The sequence below is a fragment of the Mandrillus leucophaeus genome, unplaced genomic scaffold (assembly GCF_000951045.1).
Source record: "Mandrillus leucophaeus isolate KB7577 unplaced genomic scaffold, Mleu.le_1.0 Scaffold332, whole genome shotgun sequence".
NCBI classification, from domain to species: Eukaryota; Metazoa; Chordata; class Mammalia; order Primates; family Cercopithecidae; genus Mandrillus; species Mandrillus leucophaeus.
In genome coordinates this window covers 225,591-251,815 of record NW_012103499.1, presented here as the reverse complement: position 1 = coordinate 251,815, position 26,225 = coordinate 225,591, and the positions used below count along the sequence as shown (strand labels likewise).

Genomic DNA, 26,225 nt, shown 5'->3' with positions numbered 1-26,225 from the left:
TTTTTAGTAGAGATGGGGTTTCACCATGTTAGCCAGGATGGTCTCGATCTCCTGACCTCGTGATCCGCTTGCCTCAGCCTCCCAAAGTGCTGGGATTACAGACGTGAGCCACTGCTCCCGGTGTTGTCAGCCTTTTTCTATTAAAACCATGTCACAGGCACACAGAGTAGCAGCTCTTTGATTGGGACTGAGAGAAAAGCAACCTATTTGGCCCTGTGGGGAGGGCTTTATTGCTTCAAGCTTATAGGACAATGTCCCTTATCTTACAAATGAAACATAGGAGCTCTTAAAAGATCCATGTATATATAGCTGGGACTGGGCTGGGTGCTTGCCTGAATGTACTTCCTGGTGTGACAGTCATCTGCTACTCTAGGGGTTGGGCACTGGCTGATTTCTTTTCTCATTTGGCGAAAATCCTATTAGTTCAAAGGGAGATACCCTCCTTTGCTTTACTGTTCTTACTAGCTCTGAATGGGAGGACAGAATTTACCTTTAGGGTTCATTGTGAAAAGCATCCTGGGTAGGAAGGTTAAAATGAAATAAACCTAGGTTTATTGTTGAGAGGAGGTGTTCACATTTCCTTTGTATTCCCATACGGTGACATAATTAATTCCCATATTTAAGTAACATCTGAAATCAGGAGTCAAACTGCATATAAAGAAGTCTGGCTGGATTATTCCTAGTTTTAAATTATATTTATATATTATATGTAGACTGTTTAGACTTGACTGGTTTTGTTTTTGTTTTTGTTTTTTTTTTTTTTTGGAGATAGAGTGTTGCTTTGTCACCCAGGCTGGAGTGCAATGGTGTGATCTCAGCTCACTGCATCCTCCACCTCCTGGGTTCAAGCAGTTCTCCTGCCTCAGCCTCCTGTGTAGCTGGGCTTACACGTGCCCGCCACCACACCCAGCTAATTTTTTTTATTTTTAATAGAGATGGTGTTTCACCATATTGGCCAGGCTGGTCTCGAACTCTTGACCTCAGGTGATCCACCCGACTTGGCCTCCCAAAGTGCTGGGATTATAGGCATGAGCCACTGCGCCCGGCCAGGCCTGATTATCTTTTTGGAAACTGCACAGTCTTTTACTGTTTGTCTAATAATAGTAGCTAACATAGTCCTGGTGAGGTGGCTTACGCCTGTAATCCCAGCATTTTGGGAGGCCAAGGTGGGAGAATTGCTTGAGTCCAGGAATTTGAGCATCATGGGCGACATAGCAAGACCCTGTGTCTACAAAAAAATTTAAAAATTAGCCAGGTGTGGTGGTGAGTGCCTATAGTCCTAGCTACTTGAGAAGCTGAGGCAGGAAGATCACTGGAGCCCAGGAGTTCCAGACTGCAATGAGCTATGATCATGCCACTACACTCCACTCTGGACGACAGTGAGACTCTGTCTCAAGAAGAAAAAAAAGCTAATGTTTATGAAGTGCTTGCTGGATGACAGACACTGTGCTGGGGCTCTAATTTAGATTTTCTCATTTAATCCTCACCAGTCCTGAAAGTGGGTACAAAAATTGTTACAGATGATGAAACTTAGGCCCAGCAAGTGTAAGTAACTTGTCCAAGGTTAAACAGCTAGCTAGTAAATAGAGTTGAGATTTGAACCTAGAGCCCACTACATTATGCTGACCACATTGCACAGCACAAAGACAATATTATGCGTCTAGGAAGCTTCTTGTAAATGAAGTGGTTGTGGTTCTGATGACAGTTCAGTAGAGACAGGTAGAGAAACCGATCTCAAATACCAGATAACTTCCCATTCGTTTTACTTCTCTGATTTCTGTGAGCCATCCACATATTGTTATTAATGCTTACAAAAACCAGGATATGCTGTGCTTTTCCAGAGCAGCAGATAAGGTGGTCACAACTTTTTTCGTGGATTCAAATAGAGAATGCAAAAATGAACTGTGACCCATCATTGAGGAGGATATAGTTCACTGCACATAGGACGGAAGTTGCATGTGTCTTCTACACCAAGGGAGGTGTGCAAAAAACTGGGGAGAGGAGAGGTGAGGAGCAGATGAAATTGGCCCTCTAGGCATAGTATTTCCAGAACTTCTGAAGTGAAGTATTGAATGTCCTCCTTGCTCTGTGGTACAGGCTTTGGAAGGAACCTAACTAGAGACTAAGGAATGAACTTTCCTTTCATTCTTGCACTTCAGAAGGATTATTAATCTCATGATGCTTATTTTTCAGACCCCCTACTGCTGAGGAGTAACTGCTAACTATACTAGGGAAATCCTGGCCGGGCGCAGTGGCTCACGGCTGTAATCCCAGCACTTTGGGAGGCCGCGGTGGGTGGATCACTTGAGGTCAGGAGTTCGAGATCAGCCTGGCCAACATGGTGTAACCCTGTCTCTACTGAAAAGACAAAAAATTATCTGGGCGTGTTGACGGGTGCCTGTAATCCCAGCTGTTGGGAAGGCTGAGGCAGGAGAATTGCTTGAACCTGGGAGGCGGAGGTCGCAGTGAGCCGAGATCACGAACCCTTGCACCCCAGCATGGGCAACAAGAGGGAAACTGTCTCAAAAAAAAAAAAAAAAAAAAAAGGGGGGGGAAATCCTGGAGGACCGTGTCTTTTTGTTTTTGTTTTTGTTTTAAGACAGGGTTTCGCTCTGTCACCCAGGCTGGGGTGCAATGGCATGATCTTGGCTCACTGCTATCTCCCCTTCCCAGGCTCAAGAGATCCTCCTGCCTCAGCCTTCCAAGTAGCTGGGACTGCAGGTGCTCACCACCATGCCTGGCTAACCTGGGGTCTTTTCACTGTAAAGACTCCGTTTTTTCATTGATGCATGGCAGGTTTAGGTGTGCTACTTAATTTAGTGCAAGCTTGTCCAACCCACCCAGGACAACTTTGAATCTGGCCCAATGCCAATTTGTAAACTTTCTTAAAACATAACATGGAGATTTTTTTGTGATTTTTTTTTTTTTTTTTTAAGCTCATCAGCTATCGTTAGTGTATTTTATGTGTGGCCCAAGACAATTCTTCTTCCAGTGTGGCCCAGGGAAGCCAAAAGATTGGATACCCCTATTTAGACTAAAGATGAGATATCCTATATGGGAGATGAGTAAGTCCTAAAAACTTTCTCCCTTAAATCAACAAAATGCAAATTGCTTTTATTTTGTACAGATAGGGTCTTGCTATGGTACATAGGCTAGACTTGCACTTTTGGGCTCAAGTAATCTTCCTGCCTCATCCTCCTTGAGCAGCCAAGACTACAGGCAGGAATCACCATGCTCAGCTAACTTTTTTATTTTTTGTGGAGACAGAGCCTTGCTGCGTTTCCCAGGCTGGTCTTGATCTCCTGACCTCAAGCGATCCTCCTGCTTCGGCCTCCTGAAGCACTGGGATTACAGGCATGAGCCACCATGCTTGGCCTATTTTTATTTTTAAAATTTCAGTTAAAATTGATTAAGATACAGACAATTCGCACATACTATGCAGAGTTTATATTTCATGCTCAGAATTATGCTATATTCACATTTATACTAGTGGTGTCTAATTTGTAGTAATGTAGCATGTTTATGAATGTGACTCTTGCAGACTTTGGCCAGTGGGCATATATATATATTCTATTTTTTTTGAGACAGGGTCATGCTCTGTCACCCAGGCTGGAGTACAGTGGCATGATCATGATCATGGTTCACTGCAGCCTCGACCTCCTGGGCTCAAGTGATCCTTCTGCCTTACCCTCTCCAGTAAGCTAGGACCACAGGTGTGCCCCCACCACATCCTGCTACTTTTTTTTTTTCAAGATGAAGTCTCGCTCTTGTTCCCCAGGCTAGAGTGCAGTGGCACGATCTCCACTCACTGCAACCTCCGTCTCCTGGGTCCAAGCAATTCTCTTGTCTCAGCCTCCCGAGCCTCTGGGATTACAGGTGCCCGCCACCACGCCTGGCTAATTTTTGTGTTTTTAGTAGAGACAGGATTTCACCATGTTGGCCAGGCTGGTCTCGAACTCCTGACCTCAGGTGATCTGCCAGCTTTGACCTCCCAAAGTGCTGGGATTACAGGTGTGAGCCACCACGCCCACACACCCTGCTACTTTTAAAATGTTTTGTAGAGACCGGTCTCACCATGTTATCCAGCTTGGTCTCAAACTCGTAGCCTCAAACAGTCCTCCTGCTTTGGCTTCCAAAGTATTGGGATTATAGGTGTGAGCCAGTATGCCAGGCCTATCATATATGTATTTAACCAGTGTATTCATTCTGTTGTTTTTGAAATGGAGTTTCACTCTTGTCGTCCAGGCTGGAGTGCAGTGGTGCAATTTCGGCTCACTGCAACCTCTGCCTTGCGGGTTCAAGTGATTCTTCTTCCTTAGCCTCCTGACTAGCTGGGATTACAGGCGCCCACTACCACCCAGCTAATTTTTGTAGTTTTAGTAGAGACAGGGTTTTACCATGTTGGTCAGGCTGGTATCGAACTCCTGACCTCAGGTGATCCACCCACCTCGGCCTCACAAAGTGCTGGGATTACAGGCATGAGCCACCGCACCTGGCCTGAATTCTTCTCTTTTTTAAAATGTAATAACATAATTCAGGAGTTGCTTTTTCTGTATCAAGACAGATTACGTTTCTCACATATCAAGTTGGTATGCACTAGGATATCACAAGAATCCGATTGATACGTTAGACTTGAGCAACAATTCTGGCTTCTGTTTACTTTCTTTCCTTTCCTCTATCAAAGTTAAATTCATTCTGATCAAGGGCTTCTCATCATTATTAGTAGTATTCAGAAAGGGTGAAAAACCTTTTTTTTTTTTTTTTTTTTTGAGATGGAGTCTCGCTCCGCTGCCCAGGCTGGAGTGCAGTGGCCAGATCTCAGCTCACTGCAAGCTCTGCCTCCCGGGTTTACGCCATTCTCCTACCTCAGCCTCCCGAGTAGCATGTGCCACCTCGCCCGGCTAGTTTTTTGTATTTTTTAGTAGAGACGGGGCTTCACCGTGTTAGCCAGGATGGTCTCCATCTCCTGACCTCGGCCTCCCAAAGTGCTGGGATTACAGGCTTGAGCCACCGCTTCCGGCCTGGGTGAAAAACTTTTTAACCATACCTCAATGAGCCATTGCACTTTACAAATATAAGTATCTTGCTATTTTCTCTGTGACTCTTTCTTTATATTTAAGTCACAAAACTAAAATATTAGGAAATAACCATAATAGACATAACAGAATAATATTTTTTGGGACACCCTGATATTTAATCAATTTTTCACTGCTGACATTTTTCTGACCCATGTTCTTGGGGAGCATAAAGAGTAGAATTATTGCTGGTTGATTTGAGGTTTGCCATTATGATCACCTTTCTGAAATGTATTCTCCTTTTCAAATCCCTTTACTAATGTAACTACTATCTTGAGATGTCTAGGGCTATGGATAGGATAATCAGAAATTATGTTTAGCTCAAGTTTAATAATGAAACAAAGAGTGTTTATCAAGTATGCTTTTCTCTCAAAAAGATGGCTTTGAGAACCTTTTGTGGGCCTGGGAAGGAGACTTTACCTTGAGGATAAAAACAAAAGGATGGAGAATGTTAAGTGTTACAGTAGAGGGCTAATATCTAATATAGAAGGGTAACCTGGGCTGAGTGGAGCTTACACAGAGGGAAAACTCCAGGCTTGTATCTTGGTTTTTCTCGCTAACTCGTTTTGTTTTTTAATCACCAAAGCTGGCTTTAAAAGACTATTTTCTTAGGGTCATTGCTCAGCCTTGGGGCGTATTTTCTCCTTCTCTTTTCTTAGCTTGTACTTTCCCTCACGAAGTACTTAGGTAGGAGAAGGGTAAGTAGGTGGAGGGGAGGGGTCATTCCCCCTGGAAGATTCCAGGTGACATAACCTTGTTTAACCGCCAGTATTTTTTCCCCCTCTCTCTCCCCTCCTGCAGAAATGGAGGCAAACGACCATTTTAACTTTACTGGCCTTCCCCCTGCACCTGCTGCCTCAGGACTGAAACCCTCTCCTTCCTCAGGGGAGGGCCTCTACACTAACGGGTCTCCCATGAACTTCCCCCAGCAAGGGAAAAGTGAGTGTGAGGGCTGCTTGGCCTGGGGAGGGAATGGGCATCAACCCTTAAGGGCGGATTCATGGGGGATTATTTTGCTTCACTTTGGTCTAGCTGCTGGAGGGAAATCAACTTCTATGAACAAGTTCTAGGGTTTTTTGCAAACATTTTTTTAATTGACTTAAGGTTGAAAGAGGTTAGGAAAACCCAATGGCTTTTTCATCTTAGCCTGTTCTTCTGTCAGCCCTGTTCCCCTGGCTGCTGACAGAGCGGTGAGGTGGCTACTGCTGCTGCTAACCAGGTTGGACTCATGAGAGAGATAAAGGACTAGCCTTCTAAGAAGCTGTTTTTAGAGGTTAGGGAGCTACACTGGGCCAGTACTGAGAGTTGAATGAAGTGCAAGTTGCAGTGTATTGCCTTTTAGTTTGTACATCAGAGAAAGGCAGATGCTATAAGTACTTATTCCACCTTCTGTCCTTGGATGGAAGGTAGGGACAAGGGAAAGTTTAGTGCTTACCTAGTTCCCCAGAGAGAAGTTCATAATTCCATATGGAGGTGTTGCTGCCAGGATTGGGTCTTTTCCTGGATTTGGCTTACCAGTTGCTCTGTGCCATGACTCGCCAGGTACCTCTATAATCTTGCTTGGGTTTCAGGTCCTTTATACTGGGAAGCAGAGAGAAGCCCACATGCTTCCTTCCTTTCTTGCAGCAGAAAAATACTGCTGCTTCTCCCTCCTATCCTCTCCAAAAGGGTTGCAGATGGTAGAAGCTCCTTTATTTCATTGGGTTCCACCCTACCTCTCAAGCTTCCTTAATATCTTGGTTCTTTTTGATTGATTGTCCTCCATTCCAGAGGTTGCCATTGATGTTGATAGCTGAATTCGACAGCACTGCACGCAAAGGTCTCCCTCGCCCCAGCTGGCATATTACCTTCTAGTGCCTATAGGGAAGGGCCAAGCCCAGCCTTCTGAGCTGGGTTCTTGTCGCTGTGGTGACTACAAATTCTATTCTTAGCCCAGCACAAAGTGCTGGATCTGCATGTGCCAGTGAGGTGGAGGTTGTCCCTTTTGGTGCCACTGTGGGGCCAAATAGGCACTGGGGAAAGGGGGCCCCTGGAGAATTCAGTCATGCCCCTCCAAGGGAAGAAATCCCCTAGGGAATGAGAGTAGGGCAGAACGCAAGTCACTGTAGGGAGTCTGCAAACAGTTTCATTTAATTAAAAACAAAAAAAAGGCCAGGCATGGTGGCTCATGCCTGTAATCCCAGCACTTTGGGAGGCCGAGGCAGGTGGATCACGAGGGCAAGAGATCGAGACCATCCTGGCCAACACAGTGAAACCCCGTCTCTACTAAAAATACAAAAATTAGCCGGGCCTGGTGGTGGGCGCCTGTAGTCCCAGCTACTCGGGAGGCTGAGGCAGGAGAATTGACTTGAACCCGGGAGGCGGAGGTTGCAGTGAGTCGAGATTGCGCCATTGCACTCCAGCCTGGCGACTGAGTGAGACTCCATCTCAAAACAAACAAACAAAAAATAAACCACAAAAAAAAGCCAGTAGTAAGCAGCAGCATCCAGCTCTGCTGGTGGCTCCCATGGCAGGCCTGGAGCGCTCTCCAGCCCCCTACTCAGCAGCCTCAGCAGCAGTTGCTAAGCCTACATCCAGGAGCCTCTGGGCTTGGTGTTCTCCAGAGACCCAAAAACTGGATATAGCAGGGGAGGAATCCCCTTTTCCTTTACCATGTCTTTTTCTAGTCAGTGCTATTACTTTGGGTTTGTTTTGGTAGAGTTGCTTGCCTACATATCTGTAGCTGACCTTTTCTTTCCTTCTCTGCCAGGTTTGAATGGGGATGTGAATGTTAATGGCTTATCTACTGTATCTCACACTACTACTTCAGGGATTTTGAACTCTGCTCCCCACTCCTCCAGCACCTCACACCTCCATCACCCCAGCGTGGCCTACGACTGTCTCTGGAACTACTCACAGTACCCATCTGCCAATTCTGGCAGCAACCTCAAGGACCCACCCCTTCTCTCCCAGTTCTCGGGGGGACAATACCCACTCAACGGCATCCTTGGGGGCAGCCGGCAACCTTCATCCCCAAGTCACAACACTAACCTTCGGGCTGGGAGCCAAGAGTTCTGGGCCAACGGTACCCAGAGTCCCATGGGGCTTAACTTTGATTCACAAGAACTGTATGATTCCTTTCCTGACCAGAATTTTGAGGTGATGCCCAATGGACCCCCTAGTTTTTTCACCTCCCCACAGACTTCTCCTATGTTGGGATCTAGCATTCAAACCTTTGCACCCTCCCAGGAGGTAGGCAGTGATATCCACCCTGATGAGGCAGCAGAAAAGGAGATGACTTCAGTTGTGGCAGAGAATGGCACTGGCTTGGTAGGCAGCCTGGAGCTGGAAGAAGAGCAGCCAGGTATAACTGGGTTGGTGAACTGGGTGGGGAAAGGGAAAATGGAGCTGGGGGGGATAGTGGCTTTTTGAGGTGAGGAAAACTTGTCTTTCCAGCTCTCTGCAGTGGAGGCTGATTTGCATGTTGGTGATTAGCAATTAGCAGAGCCAAGTGGCTGGTGTTTTTGTGGCAGCAGCACCAGCTCGGGAGTGGGAGTGCAAATTATTTCAAGCTCATGCAGAGCTTCTGGCCTGGAGAGGGCAGGTGGGCGAGCCCGAAACAGCCCCAACAGACACCCTGCATCAAGAAAGGCTTCTTTCAAAATATATGAAGTGGTTAGGGTCTAGCAGTGAGCATTGAGGCTGTTTTAACTAACTGTGGCAGGAGCAGACTGGCTGCTAAAGTCGTCTGAGCCCAATGTAGTGATTGGCATACGAAGGAGGGAAGGAAGCAGGCAGAGCATATCATTATTTGTCTACTCAGTTTCCTTTTTTTGTTGTTTAGCATTAGTACATGTGACAGCCCCTCTCATCTTTTCCCTCAAAATAGATAGAAGCTTAGCTTCCAGTTGATTCCTGATACAAGGGTAATCACCACTCTGTATAATTACAGGATGTTTTCTCTGTTTCCCACTGGATGGGGGAGATATCTGAGAACATGATAAAGATCTTATCTCAGACCCCACTCTCTTTTCCTCTCTTTGCCTGCTGTAGGATTGATTTTACCAGTACCTCTCTGCTCAGAGTATCTTGATGTGATCGGTTCCCAGCAAAGAACTGGCCGCAATAAATGTTGAATGAATGAACATCCTTCTAGCAAAGACTGACTGCCTAATATAGCTAAATGAACCAATATAAGGCACTGATTTTGACTTTTGGTCTCTCCTGGGATTTCCTAGAACTGAAGATGTGTGGCTACAATGGCTCTGTCCCTTCTGTGGAATCGTTACACCAAGAGGTCTCAGTCCTGGTCCCTGACCCCACAGTGAGTTGTTTAGATGATCCTTCACATCTTCCTGATCAACTGGAAGACACTCCAATCCTCAGTGAAGACTCTTTGGAGCCCTTCAACTCTCTGGCACCAGGTAGGTTTGGAGGCTGGCCCCGTTTAATTTATCCATGCACAGTAGCCAACCTTTACCTGAAAGAGACAGTAAAATGGGAAAAGTATTAGGGAATCCAGGGCATTGGGGTTTCCAGGTAGGCCTAAGGCAGACTACAGTTACATGCCACTGGCCTTGTTGCACTAACTGAACTCTGAGCTGAATTGGTTTATGTCCCAGGTTATTTCCCAGTATTACTTTTGGCCAAGAGCTCTGGGCTGTAATAATTCACTGGATAGGGACTTATTACCACACAGTTGATCTTTCTGGGTTCTAACAAACTAGGAAGGAAACATTTGTCAGTGAGCAGTTACCTTTTACCCCACTGAAGTACAAGAAAGACATATTTTATGATAAATCCTAGAATTTTGCATAGGTCTCTGGGTAGATAATACCACCAATGCCTTTCCTTCCATTTTCATCTTGTAGAGATGAGGTCTTGCTATGTTGCCCAGGCTGGTCTTGAGTTCCAGGCCTCAGGCAATTCTCCTGCCTTGGCCTCCCCTCAAACTTTTATGATCCCTACAATCTCATGACTACTCTTTCAGGGAGAAGGCTTTAGTTGTTACCTAATTTAATATTAGGAAGAATCTTCACACTGTGGGAACTAGAATTGGATATTTTCTGACCAGTGTTTCTTAAGTCTTGCTTTCTGATTTTTTTTCTCATTATCCTGCTCTGATTTTTCTACCCTTGTGAACAGAGCCAGTGAGTGGAGGACTATATGGTATTGATGACACAGAGCTAATGGGTGCAGAGGACAAGCTGCCTCTTGAGGACAGCCCTGTGATTTCTGCCCTTGATTGCCCTTCCCTCAATAATGCTACTGCCTTCAGTCTCCTGGCAGATGATAGTCAAACATCAGCCTCTATCTTTGCCAGTCCCACCTCTCCACCTGTCCTAGGGGAGTCTGTCCTGCAAGGTAAGTGAGGGTAGGTAGGACAAAGAAAGATGAGAGAATAAGTTTCACAGTTAGGGCCTTAAGAGTGGGAAATCTGACCGGGCGCAGTGGCTCACACTTCTAATCCCAGCACTTTGGGAGGCCGAGGTGGGCGGATCACCTGAGATCAGGAGTTCGAGACCACCTGGCCAACATGGTGAAACCTCGCCTGTATTAAAAATACAAAATTAGCCAGGTGTGGTGGCACGCGCCTGTAATCCCAGCTACTTGGGAGGCTGAAGCAGGAGAATCGTTTGGTCCTGGGAGGTGGAGGTTGCAGTGAACTGAGATTGTGTCATTGCACTCCAGCCTAGGCAACAGAGCGAGACTCCATCTCAAAAAAAAAAAAAAAAAGTGGGAAAGCACTTGCTGGGAGCTGAGGGGCTATGGGATAGTGTATGGTGGGACTAAAAGAGGCACAGACTGCTATACTCTGACCTGTGCCCTCTGCTTTGAAGAGCTTGTGAGACTTGGAATTTGTAGGGAGAAGGAGGCCAGAGCCTTTACTGGCACCAGGTAAAAGGTATTTCTTCACACAGTGACATCTGTAGCATCTTTACCCTTTAAGCTTCGTGATTGGTTGGGAGAAAAAGCTGCTACTTTTTCCAACCCTAGGGAAGACCCCTTGAAGTAACCCTGTTTAGCTTGGTCCAGGTTTGACTGAGTAGATTCTCTTGTTTTATGTGATGCCTTTTTTTTTTTTAAAGCCTATCCTGTCCCTTTGGATTCTAGATAACAGCTTTGACCTGAATAATGGTAGTGACGCTGAACAGGAGGAAATGGAAACTCAGTCTTCAGACTTCCCACCATCTCTGACCCAGCCAGCTCCTGATCAGTCATCCACTATTCAGCTACATCCAGCAACCTCACCAGCAGTCTCGCCAACAACCTCCCCAGCAGTCTCCCTAGTGGTTTCTCCAGCAGCCTCCCCAGAAATCTCTCCAGAAGTTTGTCCCGCAGCTTCTACAGTTGTCTCTCCAGCAGTCTTCTCAGTGGTCTCTCCAGCTTCCTCAGCAGTCCTCCCAGCAGTTTCCTCAGAAGTCCCCTTGACGGCTTCAGTGACATCCCCAAAAGCCTCTCCTGTAACTTCCCCAGCAGCTGCCTTTCCAACAGCCTCCCCAGCAAATAAGGATGCCAGCAGCTTCCTAGAAACCACTGCTGACCTGGAAGAGATCACTGGAGAGGAACTCACTACTTCTAGTAGTGGTGAGTATCCAGATTCTATTCTATCCCTGTCTGGTTACAAGAAACTTTTCTGTCCCATGTTGCAGTTAGCCTTTCCCTGCTGGTCTATTGTTTAAATATTTTGCTTGAACTCTTAACTTGGGTATCCCTTCCTCCCAAGGTGATGTCATGAGGAGACGTATTGCTACCCCAGAAGAAGTTCGTCTTCCCCTCCAACATGGGTAAATGCTCTAGTTTGCTACATTTATTGACCTTGACAAGTTTAATGCACAACTCTAGAAAGGAGGGAATGCCTCTTTTCCTCTGAGATGGGGGAGGAATGAGCCATACAAGAGTAGATTACAGGACAGTTATCTGCAGTGATAATGTTTCTTGGCATGAGATTCCTAGGTTTTCCGTCTTCTCTCAAGGTCTATCTTCCATCACCTATTCTTTCTTCATCTTGTAGTGACTCAATTTTGCCCAAGGAGCTCCAGCTATTATCTTTTTCAAACCCTAGGGCTTACATCCAAACTAGCTGGCTTGTCCTATTTCTGTAGAGAAGGGATAGTAATGAATGAGGAGCGACTTAGTACTAATGAATTGAGGTGGTTTTGTTGTTTTAATGCTCTTAGGAGAGGTGAGGGCAGGAACAGTACATGACCAAAAGGAACAAACTAGCTGACACCAGGGCCTTGTGGAAATAACTGCCTTCCTGGATCTTCCCCACCCCTCCCCTTCAAGGCTACTTGTGGTCACCAAGTCTGAGTACTGCTTAAAATTTTGAGAGAAAGATTAGAGTTAGTCTTAGAATAATATTGCTCAGAACACAGAGTTCCTAACTAAACCCTGGCATATTGAGTCTTTTCATGGAGTCAGCAGCAAATTTACTTTTCTGCTTGCCTCCCTGTCTTTTGTCTTCTGCTTTTATTCCCCTTAGGTCTTTATCCTCTTTACTGGAAATCCAGTAACTGCCCTGAATGGCTCAGGGAGGGGTTTCTGACTGCTTATCTCACTGATTTTGTAAAGGGGGGTGGAGATCTCTGAGCTTGTGCAGTTTGGTATATTGCTTTTCTCCTAAGGACCTTGGTGTATTTGCTGGAGCTTAAGTCAGCCTTCTATCCAAGCTTATCTCTGTTGGTGCTTTTGCATCTGCATGCAGTTCTAGAGATACAAATGTGGGGAGGGCCATCTGCTCAGAGGGCTTGGCTCTTAGGTGGCATGGGAGTGGGTAGGGGTGTGACCTGGCGGCAGGGCCCATGTGCTTCTCTGGCAGGTGGCGGAGAGAGGTGCGCATCAAGAAGGGCAGCCACCGATGGCAAGGGGAGACCTGGTATTATGGCCCCTGTGGGAAGAGGATGAAGCAATTTCCAGAAGTGATCAAGGTAATGTAGCTTTTTTTTAAAGGACTCCTTTCTTGGGCTCAGTGGACTCCTTTCCACTGCCTAAGACTCCGTTCTTGGGCTCAGTGGCAACAGGCTGCCATTGTCTGCTCTGGGTCTGTTCTGCTTGAGCCTTTGCTGACCAAATACATGGTAGGATTCCAGCTTTATTAATGTTACTTTACTTCCTCCTCTTAGTACCTGAGCCGCAATGTGGTACACAGTGTCCGCCGTGAGCACTTCAGCTTCAGTCCCCGTATGCCTGTTGGAGATTTCTTTGAAGAAAGAGACACGCCAGAGGTGCAGACCTAAGGGTTAAATATGCTTTTGTCCCTGAGGATGAGTTGGTGGACAAGCTGCAGCTTCCTCTTGTGGGGTTTGAAGGTTCTGGGGCATTGAATGGTTCCGACGGTCTAGTGGCCTGCACCGATTCCTTCCTACTGTAACAGTCTCCCTTGCTACCTTAGGGCTTGCAGTGGGTGCAGCTCTCAGCAGAGGAGATCCCATCGAGGATTCAGGCAATTACTGGCAAACGGGGTCGACCTCGAAACACTGAGAAGACTAAGACTAAGGAAGTCCCCAAGGTGAAACGGGGCCGAGGTCGGCCACCTAAGGTCAAAATTACTGAGCTGTTGGACAAGACAGACAACCGCCTCCTAAAGAAACTGGAGGCCCAAGGTACAGTGGTGTTTCTTACTTTGGAATTCGGCTTCCTCCGTGAGGTATCTAAAATGTTGATGAATTGCTAATACCTGGATTTCCCAGGAGCGTGACTAACATTATCTGGGAAGAACGAATCTGAATCAGCTTCTCTTTGGAATCCAGCATCATAGTCCCAGCGCTTGGGAATGCTTCTTTTCCAGCCATACTCTTTCTTGAGTTGCTGCTACCAGTGAAACCCTGGGCTGTCCCCAGATGTGTTTAGCCCAGAGGAGAGGACTTTCTTGCCCTTTCTTTCCATCTTTTAGCTCCTTATCTTATACTGGTTCAGTTGTACCCTCCTACCTTACTCATTTTTACGATCATGGAAGTTCAGAATTCACATCTGAATTTAAAAGATAATTGGGAGCCAGGCATGGTGGTGTGTGCCTAATAATCCCAGTTACCCAGGAGACTGAGGCAGGCAGGAGAGGATCACTTGAGCCCAGGAGTTTGGAGGCTGCAGTAAACTGCAGTTGTGTTATTGCACTCCAACCTGGGCAACACAGCAAGACCCTGTTTCTAAAAAAAATAATAGGCCAGGCACAGTGTTTCACGCCTGTAATCCCACCTCTTTGGGAGGCCAAGGCAGGCAGATCATGAGGTCAAGAGACTGAGACTATCCCAGCAAACATGGTGAAACCCCATCTCTATTAAAAAAAAAAAAAAATTAGCTGGCGTGGTGGTGCATGCCTGTAGTCCCAGCTACTCCGGAGGCTGAGGCAGGAGAATAACTTGAACCGGGAGGCAGAGGTTGCGGTGAGCTGAGATCGCACCATTGCACTCCAGCCTGGGCAACAAGAGTGAAACTCCATCTCAAAATAATAATAATAATAATAATAATAAGAAGAAGAAGAAGAAGAAGAAGCACTGTTTTAGTGGATGGACGGGTGAGAAATACCTAAATTTTTCAGTAAATAGTGTGTTTACCCTGGTGTAGTGTGAAGAATGTGAAAAAACTTAGTCTTTTGATTCTCACTCAGACATGTAGCTCTGTCATGTTTCAACCAAATGACCTAGAACAAGTCTCTTTTTTTTTTTTTCTTTTTGAGACGGAGTCTCACTCTGTCACCCAGGCTGGAGTGCAGTGGCGCGATCTTGGCTCACTGCAAGCTCCGCCTCCTGAGTTCACGCCATTCTTCTGCCTCAGCCTCCTAGCTGGGACTACAGGCGCCCACCACCACGCCTGGCTAATTTTTTGTATTTTTAGTAGAGACAGGGTTTCACCATGTTAGCCAGGATGGTCTCGGTCTCCTGACCTTGTGATCCACCTGCCTCGGCCTCTCAAAATGTTGGGATTGCAGGCGTAATCCACGACACCTGACCTTTTTTTCTTTTCTTTTCTTTTTTTTTTTTGAGATGGATTTTTGCTCTTGTTGCCCAGGCTGGAGTGCAATGGTGCGATCTTGGCTTACCGCAACCTCCCAGGTTTCAGCGATTCCCTAGTTAAAACCTCCCAGGTTTAAGCGAATCTGCTGCCTCAGCCTCCAGAGTAGCTGGGATTATAGGCATGTGCCAACACACCTGGCTAATTTTGTATTTTTAGTAGAGATGGGGTTTCTCCATGTTGGTCAGGCTGGTCTCGAACTCCTGACCTCAGGTGATCCACCTGCCTCAGCCTCCCAAAGTGCTGGGATTACAGGCGTGAGCCACTGCACCCGGTCAAGTCTCATATTTTATTCAAAGCCTTAGGTAGTTCATCTGCCCGTAATTGTCTTAAAGGGTTGTCATGTAGACATATGGTGGCGTTTCTATACCAGAAACAAATTAATAAATACTGTTATGTCAGGGCCGGGCACGGTGGCTCACTGCTGTAATCCCAACTCTTTGGGAGGCTGAGACCAGCAGATCATGAGGTCAGGCGATCGAGACCGTCCTGGCTAAAACGGTGAAACCCCTCCTGTACTAAAAATACAAAAAATTAGCAGGGCGTGGTGGCCACACACCTGTAGTCCCAGCTACTCAGGAGGCTGAGGCAGGAGAATGGCTTGAACCTGGGAGGCGGAGGTTGCAGTGAACCGAGATTGTGCCATTGCACTCCAGCCTGGGCGACAGAGCAAGACTCCGTGTCTGTATATATATACACACACACACACACATATACATATATACACATACATATATATATAGAGAGAGACAGTCATGTCAGAAACATCAATTATGAAATACTCTATTGCTTGCAGAATTATACTTCCACAAGTCTTCCGGAAGGAAGAAATTCAGAACTTTTAGTGAAGCAAGACATGGAATTGAGCATGATCAATAGCTATGTCAATGTTGATCTGATTCTTTTGAGGTGTCCGCTGTGTGGGCTTTTTTCCGGCACATCCTTGGTTAATCAGTGCTTCTAACTACTACCCTCTTTCCCTGACAGTTCGACTTGCTATATCCTTTCTCTGCTCTCTGCTCTAAAATCAGTCTGTGGGTTGCTGCTCTTGTCAGGTATCCTGGGATAGAGATTGGCTACAAGGCTACTCTGCCATTGTGGCCTCTTTTCTATCAGCAGGACACCTTGTAAAGCAGTCTGATTGGAGCCAGGGGCTGGTGCTTCTGGGCAGATGTCATTTGAGTTCTTTGTGCCACACCCATAGCAGGTGCCTCTCCTACATTTTTCCCCCCAATGTTTTATTATGTATACTTAAAAAAAAAAAAAAAAAAAAAAAAACTAGATTATTCAGGGAACTGCTTGGGAGGCCAGCTTTGAGACAGGCATGTGTTGCCCTGGATGCTAGAGAACTGCCTTCCTGCCTCACTTGTTTCATTTTTCTTTCTGCTCTCAAGAAACATCAAATGAGGAAGATAAAGCAAAGATTGGTAAAAGCAAGAAGAAGATGAGGCAGAAGGTACAACGGGGAGAGTGTCAGACTACTATCCAAGGGCAGGTGAGGGACATCAGAGAGATGACACAGTAGGTTAATTTTTCCTACAGTCTACTTCATGTTTTATTTTCATCTCCCACATCCACCACTCCCTGTGTAGCAGTATATCTTCATTACCCTGAAATTTCTTGCGCTTGATTTAGAGAATTGGGCTTGTTCAAAAATAACGTGGGCATCTCTAGGGTGAGAGAATTAATCCATTGCCAACCCCTCATTCCATCTCTCACCTCTCCTCCCCAGCACCCTTGTCTGTTTTTGAATCCTAGCCCAAGCAGAGATGCTTTCAGAGTTTGAGGAGAAATGACTTCCCTTATGGTTTACAGGCCAGAAATAAGCGGAAACAAGAGACCAAGAGCTTAAAGCAGAAGGAAGCTAAGAAGAAATCCAAGGTAGGTGCATGTACAAACTTGCCAAGTATAATTTTGAAGCCACTAAACTGATTTTGCAAGACACGTACATCAGTCTTGTTTTATAGTGAGATTTCTGGGCTGTGAGGTTGGGAGGACTGGGAACAGGGAAGGATAGTAACTGGTATCTTTATGGCACTCCTGGTTCCTCTTTTCCTTGGGTAGGCTGAGAAAGAAAAGGGAAAGACAAAGCAGGAAAAACTGAAGGAAAAAGTCAAGAGGGAAAAGAAGGAGAAGGTAAAAATGAAGGAAAAGGAGGAGGTGGCCAAAGCCAAGCCAGCCTGTAAAGCAGATAAGACCCTGGCCACACAGAGGCGCTTGGAGGAACGGCAGAGGCAACAGATGATCTTGGAGGAAATGAAGAAGCCAACAGAGGATATGTGTCTGACTGACCACCAGGTAGTGAGGAGAGAGTAACAGTTCCTGGGTCAGTTGGGAAGACTTTCCTTTAAAAAAAAAACAGGGACTTCTGCAATGGGAGAAACATTTCCATGAAAGATTAAAGGAAGGCCGGGTGCCATGGCTCACACCTGTAATCCCAGCACTTTGGGAGGGCTGAGGCGGGCAGATTGCTCGAGTCCCGTAGTTCAAGACCAGCCTGGGCAACATGGCGAGACCTCATCTCTACAAAAAATATGAAAATTAGCTGGGTGTGGTGGCATGTACCTGTAGTCCCAGCTATTTGGGAGACTGAGGTGGGAGAATTGCTTGGGTTTAGGAGGTCAAGGCTGCAGTGAGCAGAGATCATGCCACTGCACTCTGGCTTGGGTGACAAGAGTGAGACCCTATCTCAAAAAAAAAAAAAAAAATTACATAAAGATTAAAAGAAGAACCCCAGTGTTAACTTTTATTTTAAAAAATAAAACAATGTTAACTCTTTTATTTTAAAAAATAAAACAGTGTTAACTGTTTTATTTTAACAGAACACTTTTATCTCTCTAGCCCCTGCCTGACTTCTCACGAGTCCCTGGTCTGACATTGCCCAGTGGGGCCTTCTCAGACTGCTTGACCATTGTGGAGTTCCTGCATAGCTTTGGCAAGGTGCTGGGCTTTGATCCTGCCAAAGATGTGCCTAGCCTGGGGGTCCTGCAGGAGGGACTCCTGTGTCAAGGCGACAGCTTGGGTGAGGTGCAAGACCTGCTGGTGAGGCTGCTGAAGGCTGCACTCCATGATCCTGGCTTGCCCTCCTACTGTCAGGTGAGTGCAAGTCCCTCCCAAAGTAACCAGGACAAGTAAAGGAGATATAACTACTTAGTGTTTCTCATTTCCTTATATTTTTCCATTTCTTTTTCTTCCTGATTCCTGTCTCATTTTATTTTTCTTTATTTTACTCCTTTTCTTTTGTGGTCTTTTGTATTCTATCTTAACCCCCATAGTTCTCTTCTGGTGTGTTTTCCTGTTGCACATTCACCCAACTTGGTTGTTCATCTTTCCCTACTCACTCCCATTATGCTCTCCTCCACACAGTCCCTAAAGATCTTGGGGGAGAAGGTGTCTGAGATCCCACTGACAAGAGACAATGTGTCGGAGATCCTGCGCTGCTTTCTTATGGCATACGGAGTAGAGCCAGCCCTCTGTGACCGCCTGCGCACCCAGCCTTTTCAGGCCCAGTCACCCCAGCAGAAGGCTGCTGTCCTGGCCTTCCTTGTGCATGAGCTCAATGGCTCCACCCTCATCATCAAGTGAGAGGCTGGGAGTGGGGATGGTCATTGTATGCCTTGCATCAGAATGTGTGTTCACTGCCATGTTCTGAAGATATGGAGTGACTTGGGACTGAATTGCAGTGCCCTCCCTGGGAGAACCTAAGCCTTCCTTTGCCATTCATCTGATCTAGTTTCTAGGCTGGAACTCCTTTTTCAGCTGCAGCCCCTTTACCCTTGAGCCTCCTTTCCCTTTTTTTGTGCTGCCACTTCATCCTATTCCCTATTCCCCTGCAGTGAGATTGACAAGACTCTGGAGAGTATGTCCAGCTACAGGAAAAACAAGTGGATTGTTGAAGGTCGGCTCCGGAGGTAGGGACCAGACAGAGGGTAGAGCCCCAGAGAGGAGAGAAGTGGGGTGGGTGAAGCATAGCCAGGGTTTTGGCGTGAAATGTGATGCTTTAGCCCCTTCCCTGGATTTGGGACCTTACCAGGGCCCAGGATGGTTTGGAGTCCAGGTATTTCTTCTGTGGCACTATCATGTTCCTCACCAGTTTCCCTTAATTTTTTTTTTTTTTTTGAGATGGAGTCTTGCTCTGTTGCCCAGGCTGGAATGCAATAGTACAGTCTCGGCTCACTGCAATCCCTGCCTCCCATGTTCAAGCGATTCTCCTGCCTCAGCCTCCCAAGTAGCTGGGATTACAGGTGCCCACCACCACACCTGACTGATTTTTGTATTTTTAGTAGAGACAGGGTTTCACCATGTTGGCCAGGCTGGTCTCGAACTCCTGACCTCAGGTGATCCGCCTGCCTTGGCCTCCCAAAGTGCTGGAATTATAGGTGTGAGCCACTGCGCTCGGCCATCCCTTCATCTTTCTCCATCTGTTTTAAGACTGAAAACTGTTCTGGCCAAGCGAACTGGGCGGTCTGAGGTAGAGATGGAAGGGCCAGAGGAATGCCTGGGACGGAGGCGCAGTTCTCGGATCATGGAGGAGACCAGTGGCATGGAAGAAGAGGAAGAAGAGGAGTCTACAGCAGCTGTCCATGGCCGCAGGGGTCGAAGAGATGGAGAGGTACTGGCCCAAGATCAAGGAAAGTGGGAGTTAGAAAATAGATTCCTCTTTCTTGAATCTGATAACCTCCTTTTTCTTAACGCTCACATGTTTCTCCCCAGGTTGATGCCACAGCATCTAGCATCCCAGAGCTAGAGCGCCAGATAGAAAAACTCAGTAAGGTATTGTGCTTCTAACCTCCCAAGAGTTGGAGATATGGGCTGGGCAAGAATTGATCACCGTATTTTTTTTTGTTTTTTTGTTTTTTTTTAATTTGAGACGGAGTCTCACTCTGTCGCCCAGGCTGGAGTGCAGTGGCCGGATCTCAGCTCACTGCAAGCTCCGCCTCCTGGGTTTACCGTTCTCCTGCCTCAGCCTCCCGAGTAGCTGGGACTACAGGCGCCCGTCACCTCGCCCTGCTAGATTTTTGTATTTTTTAGTAGAGACGGGGTTTCACTGTGTTAGTCAGGATGGTCTTGATCTCCTGACCTCATGATCCGCCCGTCTCGGCCTCCCAAAGTGCTGGGATTACAGGCTTGAGCCACCGCGCCCGGCCGATCACCGTATTTTTTAAATTTAATTTTAATTTTTATTCTTTTGAGATGGGGTTTCTATTACCCAGGCTGGAGTGCAGTGGTACGATCATGGCTCACTGCAGCCTCAACCTCCTGGGCTTAGGTGATCCTCCCAAGTAGCTGGGACTATAGGCGGGAGCCACCATGCCTGGCTAATTTTTGTGTTTTTATAGAGACAGAGTTTCCACATGTTACCCAGGCTGATAACATGGAACTCCTGGGCTCTAGCAATCCACCTGCCTTGACCTCCCAAAGTGCTGGGATCACAGGTGTGAGCCACCGCTCTTGACCTTAATCACCTTCTGAGTTAGGCCCAGATGGCATCACTTTTATAGAGGGGCTGAGAGCCATAGCCTTTCTCCGATATACTGGATGAATTCACCACTGTCACTCTAGAAATGCGTTTATTCATCTTCATTTTCATTGTCTACCCAGCGTCAGCTTTTCTTTCGCAAAAAGCTGCTTCACTCATCCCAGATGCTTCGGGCGGTCTCCCTGGGTCAAGACCGCTACAGACGTCGCTACTGGGTATTGCCATATTTGGCTGGTATCTTTGTAGAAGGAACAGAGGGGAACTTAGGTAGGTGTGTCTGTGGGAGTGTGGATTCTGAGTCCTATCAAACAAGAATTAAATAATTCCTTTTCCTTAGTAGTCTTGGGCTTCTTTCATTTTCTGATAATATGGTGTAATGGTTAAGAGCACAGATTTTAGAGTAAAGCTGCCTACCCACCTGCTCTGCCATTTCCAGTTGTATATTTCTGTTTCTTCATTTGTGAAGTTGAGATAATAATAGTATTTGTACTTCATGAGGCTACTGAGAGGATTAAAATGAGTTAAGTCTCTTAGAATAATACTTAACCTATAGTTGGTTTGCAATAAACGTTAGCTTATGATTGTGCTGCTGCTGCTGATTACTTGGGAGAATAGTGTTTCTTCCCCAGATACTGTGTTCATTGGTATGTAAGCTCTTCCCAGTGGAATCTCAAAAAAGGGGGGCTAAGTCCAAGAGAAAAAGAAAGCATAGGTCCTAAGTTTATACACCCTTTTACTTTTCCCTTGTATGTCAGCATATGTCTTAAGCTCTTTACTTCTCTTTACAGTTCCTGAGGATGTGATAAAGAAGGAAACTGACTCCTTAAAAGTGGCAGCCCATACGTCACTCAACCCTGCCCTCTTCTCTATGAAGATGGAGTTAGCTGGCTCCAACACCACTGCCAGTTCTCCTGCCCGGGCCCGAGGCCGACCTCGAAAAACTAAGCCTGGGTCTATGCAACCTAGGCACCTTAAGTCCCCTGTCAGGGGTCAGGATTCAGAACAGCCCCAGGCCCAGCTTCAGCCTGAGGCTCAGCTTCATGCTCCTGCCCAGCCCCAGCCTCAGCTTCAGCTTCAGCTTCAGTCCCATCCTCAGTCCCATAAGGGGTTCCTGGAGCAAGAAGGCTCCCCTTTGTCACTGGGTCAGAGCCAGCATGACCTCAGCCAGTCAGCCTTCCTGTCTTGGCTGAGCCAGACTCAGAGCCATAGCTCCCTGTTGAGCAGCTCAGTCCTCACGCCTGATAGCAGTCCTGGAAAACTAGACCCAGCTCCATCACAGCCCCTGGAGGAGCCAGAGCCTGATGAGGCAGAATCCAGCCCTGATCCTCAAGCACTCTGGTTTAACATCTCAGCCCAGATGCCCTGCAATGCTGCCCCTACACCACCCCCTGCCGTTTCTGAGGACCAACCCACTCCCTCCCCTCAGCAGCTTGCCTCCTCCAAGCCAGTAAGTAGCCAGAATTAGTAGTATGCACTTGATTTCATCTTGCCACAGGCACCATTGCCTGGGTTTGGAGCTGCTGCCTGAAGTTGAGGCAACCTATAAACATGAAAACATCCTTATGTCTCATTTTATTCACAGATGAATAGACCCAGTGCTGCCAACCCTTGTTCTCCAGTGCAGTTCTCTTCCACGCCCTTGGCTGGGTTGGCCCCTAAGAGGCGAGCAGGAGACCCTGGAGAAATGCCACAGAGTCCCACAGGGCTGGGACAGCCCAAACGGAGAGGGAGACCTCCCAGTAAGTTCTTCAAACAAATGGAACAGCGTTACCTAACCCAGCTGACAGCCCAGCCTGTCCCACCTGGTGAGTGATCTTGGAGTGAGAGTGGAGTGGGGGTATCCAGTGTGAGCAGTGCTTCACAGCTGGCACCCCACATATATTTCATCCGCTCACAGAGATGTGCTCAGGCTGGTGGTGGATACGAGATCCTGAAACGTTGGATGCCATGCTCAAGGCCCTACATCCCCGAGGTATCCGGGAGAAGGCACTTCACAAACACCTTAACAAGCACAGGGACTTCTTGCAGGAAGTCTGCCTACGGCCCTCAGCTGGTAAATACACTCCTACACCCAGCTTGAGCTGAAGAGCCCAGGGTAAGCACTGAGCTGCTGCTGTGGACAACAGCCTGATGGGCCTCTCCCTCTGCCACCTCTCTTCTCAGACCCCATCTTTGAGCCCAGGCAACTACCTGTCTTTCAAGAAGGCATGATGAGCTGGTCCCCCAAAGAGAAGACGTATGAGACAGACCTAGCAGTGCTTCAATGGGTCGAGGATCTGGAGCAGCGGGTTATCATGTCTGATCTGCAGATTCGGGTATGGTGGGATTGGCACTGTGTAGGAAGTTGTTTAGGGAAAAGCATTAGTCCCTTATGCCCTGTTAGAAAAAACACTTCACAGGTGACCTACCTTAAGTGGGTCATGTTTTTTTTGTTGTTGTTTGTTTTGGTTTTTTCCTATGCCAAATTTTCCTCCTTTTACAGTGAGTTTTATTCCTCTCTCTTAACTCAAGGGCTGGACATGTCCTAGCCCGGACTCTACCCGTGAAGACTTGGCCTACTGTGAGCACCTCTCCAGCTCCCAGGAGGATATCACCTGGCGAGGTCGAGGCAGGGAAGGACTGGCACCTCAGCGTAAAACTACCAACCCTTTGGACCTGGCTGTGATGCGGCTGGCTGCCCTGGAACAGAATGTAGAACGGCGGTACCTGCGGGAGCCCCTCTGGCCAACTCATGAGGTTGTGCTGGAGAAGGCCCTGCTTAGCACACCTAATGGTGCCCCTGAGGGCACCACTACAGAGATGTGAGTGACTCCCACCCTCCATTCTTGGTCTTGGAGAGAAAGGGATAAGTTTCCTCTTTAGTGGATCCTGCTCCTCATCCAAAGATCACCACTTTCTCCCTCCAGATCATACGAGATCACCCCTCGCATTCGTGTCTGGCGCCAGACCCTCGAGCGGTGCCGGAGCGCAGCCCAGGTGTGCTTGTGCCTGGGCCAGCTGGAGAGGTCCATTGCCTGGGAGAAGTCTGTCAACAAAGTGGTAAGAGGCTGAGAGAGCCTGGAAAGGCTGAGGGGCCAGCCAGCAGGGGCGGGTGGGGTCACTGGCAGGTAGAGGCTTGAGAGCTCATTCTGCCTCCTCACAACCTTGGTCCAGACGTGTCTAGTCTGCCGGAAGGGTGACAATGATGAGTTTCTTCTGCTTTGTGATGGGTGTGACCGTGGCTGCCACATTTACTGCCATCGTCCCAAGATGGAGGCTGTCCCAGAAGGAGATTGGTTTTGTACTGTCTGTTTGGCTCAGGTGAGGCTTCTGCTCTTTCTTTCCCACACTCAAACAGAAATCAGAGATTATGCTCAATCTCTCGTCTTCTTGGAAAGAGTCCCAGACTGGGTATTAGGGGAGCTGGGTTCTAAGTCCTTTTTTGGACAAGTCACTTAAATTCTATAGCTTTAATTGCTTTCTCTATAAAATGATAATAACTGTATCTTCCCTTTTACCTACTTCATTGGGTTATGTGAATAAACCAGTGCCGGCTTATGCATGATAGTATTTTGAAGCCTTAAATCACATTTAGGCAGAGCTTGTAGTAGGGCAAGCAGTGCGTCTCCAGCTGTTGCTAATCTCACTTGTTTCCTATACTAAGCAGGTAGAGGGAGAATTCACTCAGAAGCCTGGTTTCCCAAAGCGAGGCCAGAAGCGGAAAAGTGCTTATTCGCTGAACTTCTCAGAGGGTGATGGCCGCCGACGCCGGGTACTGTTGAGGGGTCGAGAAAGCCCAGCAGCAGGGCCTCGGTACTCAGAAGAGGGGCAGTCCCCCTCCAAGCGGCGGCGACTCTCAATGCGGAACCACCACAGTGATCTCACATTTTGCGAGTGAGTTGAGTGAATCCTGGGGGGACAGTTGGCCCTACCTCTGCCAGAGGAAAGGGCTGGGAGGGGTCAGTATATTTGCTTTCTGAGATGGAGCCATCACTGTCCCTGTAATGATAGGATTATCCTGATGGAGATGGAGTCCCATGATGCAGCCTGGCCTTTCCTAGAGCCTGTGAACCCACGTTTGGTGAGTGGGTACCGGCGCATCATCAAAAATCCTATGGATTTTTCCACCATGCGGGAGCGGCTGCTCAGGGGAGGGTAAGTAGATGTGGGTGCATCCGCCTGGTATTTGCTACTGCTGCAACTCCTACCCAGCTCACAGCTTTGCCCCTGCCCTGTCCAGGTACACCAGCTCAGAGGAGTTTGCGGCTGATGCCCTCTTGGTATTTGACAACTGCCAGACCTTCAACGAGGATGACTCTGAAGTAGGCAAGGCTGGGCACATCATGCGCCGCTTCTTCGAGAGCCGCTGGGAGGAGTTTTATCAGGGAAAACAGGCCAATCTGTGAGGCAAGGGAGGTGGGGAGTCACCTTGTGGCATCTCCCCCCCACCTTCCAAACAAAAAACCTGCCATTTTCACCTGCTGATGCTGCCCTGGGTCCAGACTCAAGTCAGATACAACCCTGATTTTTGACCTTGCCCTTGGCAGCACCCCACATCCTCTTATTCCTATATCCCTTTCTCCCTTTCCTCCTCTTGCTCCTCAAATAAGAGGTGCAGAGATGAGGTCCTTCTGGACTAAAAGCCAAAAAAAGAAAGAAAAAAAATTTTTCTTTTCTGTTTTATTTGCTAATTAAAAATGGGGACGGGGAAAGAAGTCCCTACTTCCTCCTCCCTGCTTCCTCTCCTCCCCTGTACGTGCCCCAGCATTCTGGGGTTATTTAACAATAGCAATAGTTCTAGTGAATGTGTGAAACCAAGAAACACTCTGTACTGTGTGCGGACCCGCAGTGACGGCCAGTAAAGTGGACTTAACTCCCAAGTGTGTCGCGCCGGACACCGGGCCCTGGACATGCTGCTTCCATGTTCAGTCCCTTCCTTGCTTTTCGCGGTCTGTTTTTCTTTTCCCACCTCCCACCCCCCAGTTTTCAGATTTTCTCTTATCCAATAATGTAAAACTATCGTGTACGGGTTCCTCCCTCCTTTTCTCTTCTCCCAAATCTTTTCCCTTCAAAGGAAAAAAAAACGTTCAGAGGTCCCTGTCTTTTTCTCTGTCCCCATCTTCCTGCCGATAGCTATCCCCTGTATGACGTTGGATGCTCCTCACATGCTGAGTTTCCAGCCTTTTCTGAAACTCAGTAGCTGGGGAGAGGGCAGGGAGGCCTCCTGGGCCTTCCAGCCTCCTTCCCCACCTCCTTCCCAAACCCTCTTGGGAACTCCTCAGGGACAACTACTGCTGAGTTTGGGTGCACCCCAAGATGGAGGCCAGGTAGCAATGGGGCCGGCCTCAGAGAGAGAGCACGGTGTGTGTGTGTGTGTGTGTGTGTGTGTGTGAGAGAGAAGATGCTGTGCTTGTGACCCTGTATTGTTTGATAGGATCCATTCAGTTTCCCCAAGTATCTGTTTTCATTCCCATTTTTCCCATTGTTTAAAACCATCACTTTTTTGTCTTTGGGAAACCACAGGAACAATTTCTCTGGAGACAAGGCTGTGTCTCTCTCCTGGTCATTTTTGTTCCAGCCTCTTCAGACTGTGCAATCTTTCAGCAGGAACTCCCTCTCCTCTCAGTAGTTTTGAATCTTAAGCTTCTACGGGAGAGTGGTAGAACTGGATCTTTTCCTTATCCCATTTAGTTGTGCTT

General features: G+C 47.4%; 1 protein-coding gene across 2 annotated transcripts in view; it reads left to right on the top strand.

Moving 5' to 3' along the window:
* BAZ2A (bromodomain adjacent to zinc finger domain, 2A) overlaps window positions 1-25,191 on the top strand; it is a 43,636-nt gene extending 18,445 nt beyond the window's left edge. For both annotated transcript variants that reach the window (XM_011988500.1, XM_011988501.1), the window contains exons 2-29: window positions 5,877-6,014; window positions 7,825-8,418; window positions 9,293-9,478; window positions 10,200-10,418; window positions 11,169-11,642; window positions 11,782-11,842; window positions 12,877-12,985; window positions 13,181-13,282; window positions 13,450-13,660; window positions 16,463-16,563; window positions 16,884-16,949; window positions 17,133-17,366; window positions 17,910-18,164; window positions 18,435-18,649; window positions 18,905-18,979; window positions 19,500-19,680; window positions 19,782-19,841; window positions 20,670-20,814; window positions 21,336-21,994; window positions 22,130-22,352; window positions 22,445-22,600; window positions 22,711-22,862; window positions 23,059-23,348; window positions 23,454-23,586; window positions 23,701-23,847; window positions 24,191-24,420; window positions 24,538-24,681; window positions 24,767-25,191. In XM_011988500.1, the coding sequence (XP_011843890.1) occupies window positions 5,877-6,014; window positions 7,825-8,418; window positions 9,293-9,478; window positions 10,200-10,418; window positions 11,169-11,642; window positions 11,782-11,842; window positions 12,877-12,985; window positions 13,181-13,282; window positions 13,450-13,660; window positions 16,463-16,563; window positions 16,884-16,949; window positions 17,133-17,366; window positions 17,910-18,164; window positions 18,435-18,649; window positions 18,905-18,979; window positions 19,500-19,680; window positions 19,782-19,841; window positions 20,670-20,814; window positions 21,336-21,994; window positions 22,130-22,352; window positions 22,445-22,600; window positions 22,711-22,862; window positions 23,059-23,348; window positions 23,454-23,586; window positions 23,701-23,847; window positions 24,191-24,420; window positions 24,538-24,681; window positions 24,767-24,932 (5,726 nt within the window). In that variant the 3' untranslated portion in view covers window positions 24,933-25,191. The remainder of the gene's footprint in view (window positions 1-5,876; window positions 6,015-7,824; window positions 8,419-9,292; window positions 9,479-10,199; window positions 10,419-11,168; window positions 11,643-11,781; window positions 11,843-12,876; window positions 12,986-13,180; window positions 13,283-13,449; window positions 13,661-16,462; window positions 16,564-16,883; window positions 16,950-17,132; window positions 17,367-17,909; window positions 18,165-18,434; window positions 18,650-18,904; window positions 18,980-19,499; window positions 19,681-19,781; window positions 19,842-20,669; window positions 20,815-21,335; window positions 21,995-22,129; window positions 22,353-22,444; window positions 22,601-22,710; window positions 22,863-23,058; window positions 23,349-23,453; window positions 23,587-23,700; window positions 23,848-24,190; window positions 24,421-24,537; window positions 24,682-24,766) is intronic.
* The last annotated feature ends 1,034 nt before the right edge of the window (window positions 25,192-26,225 follow it).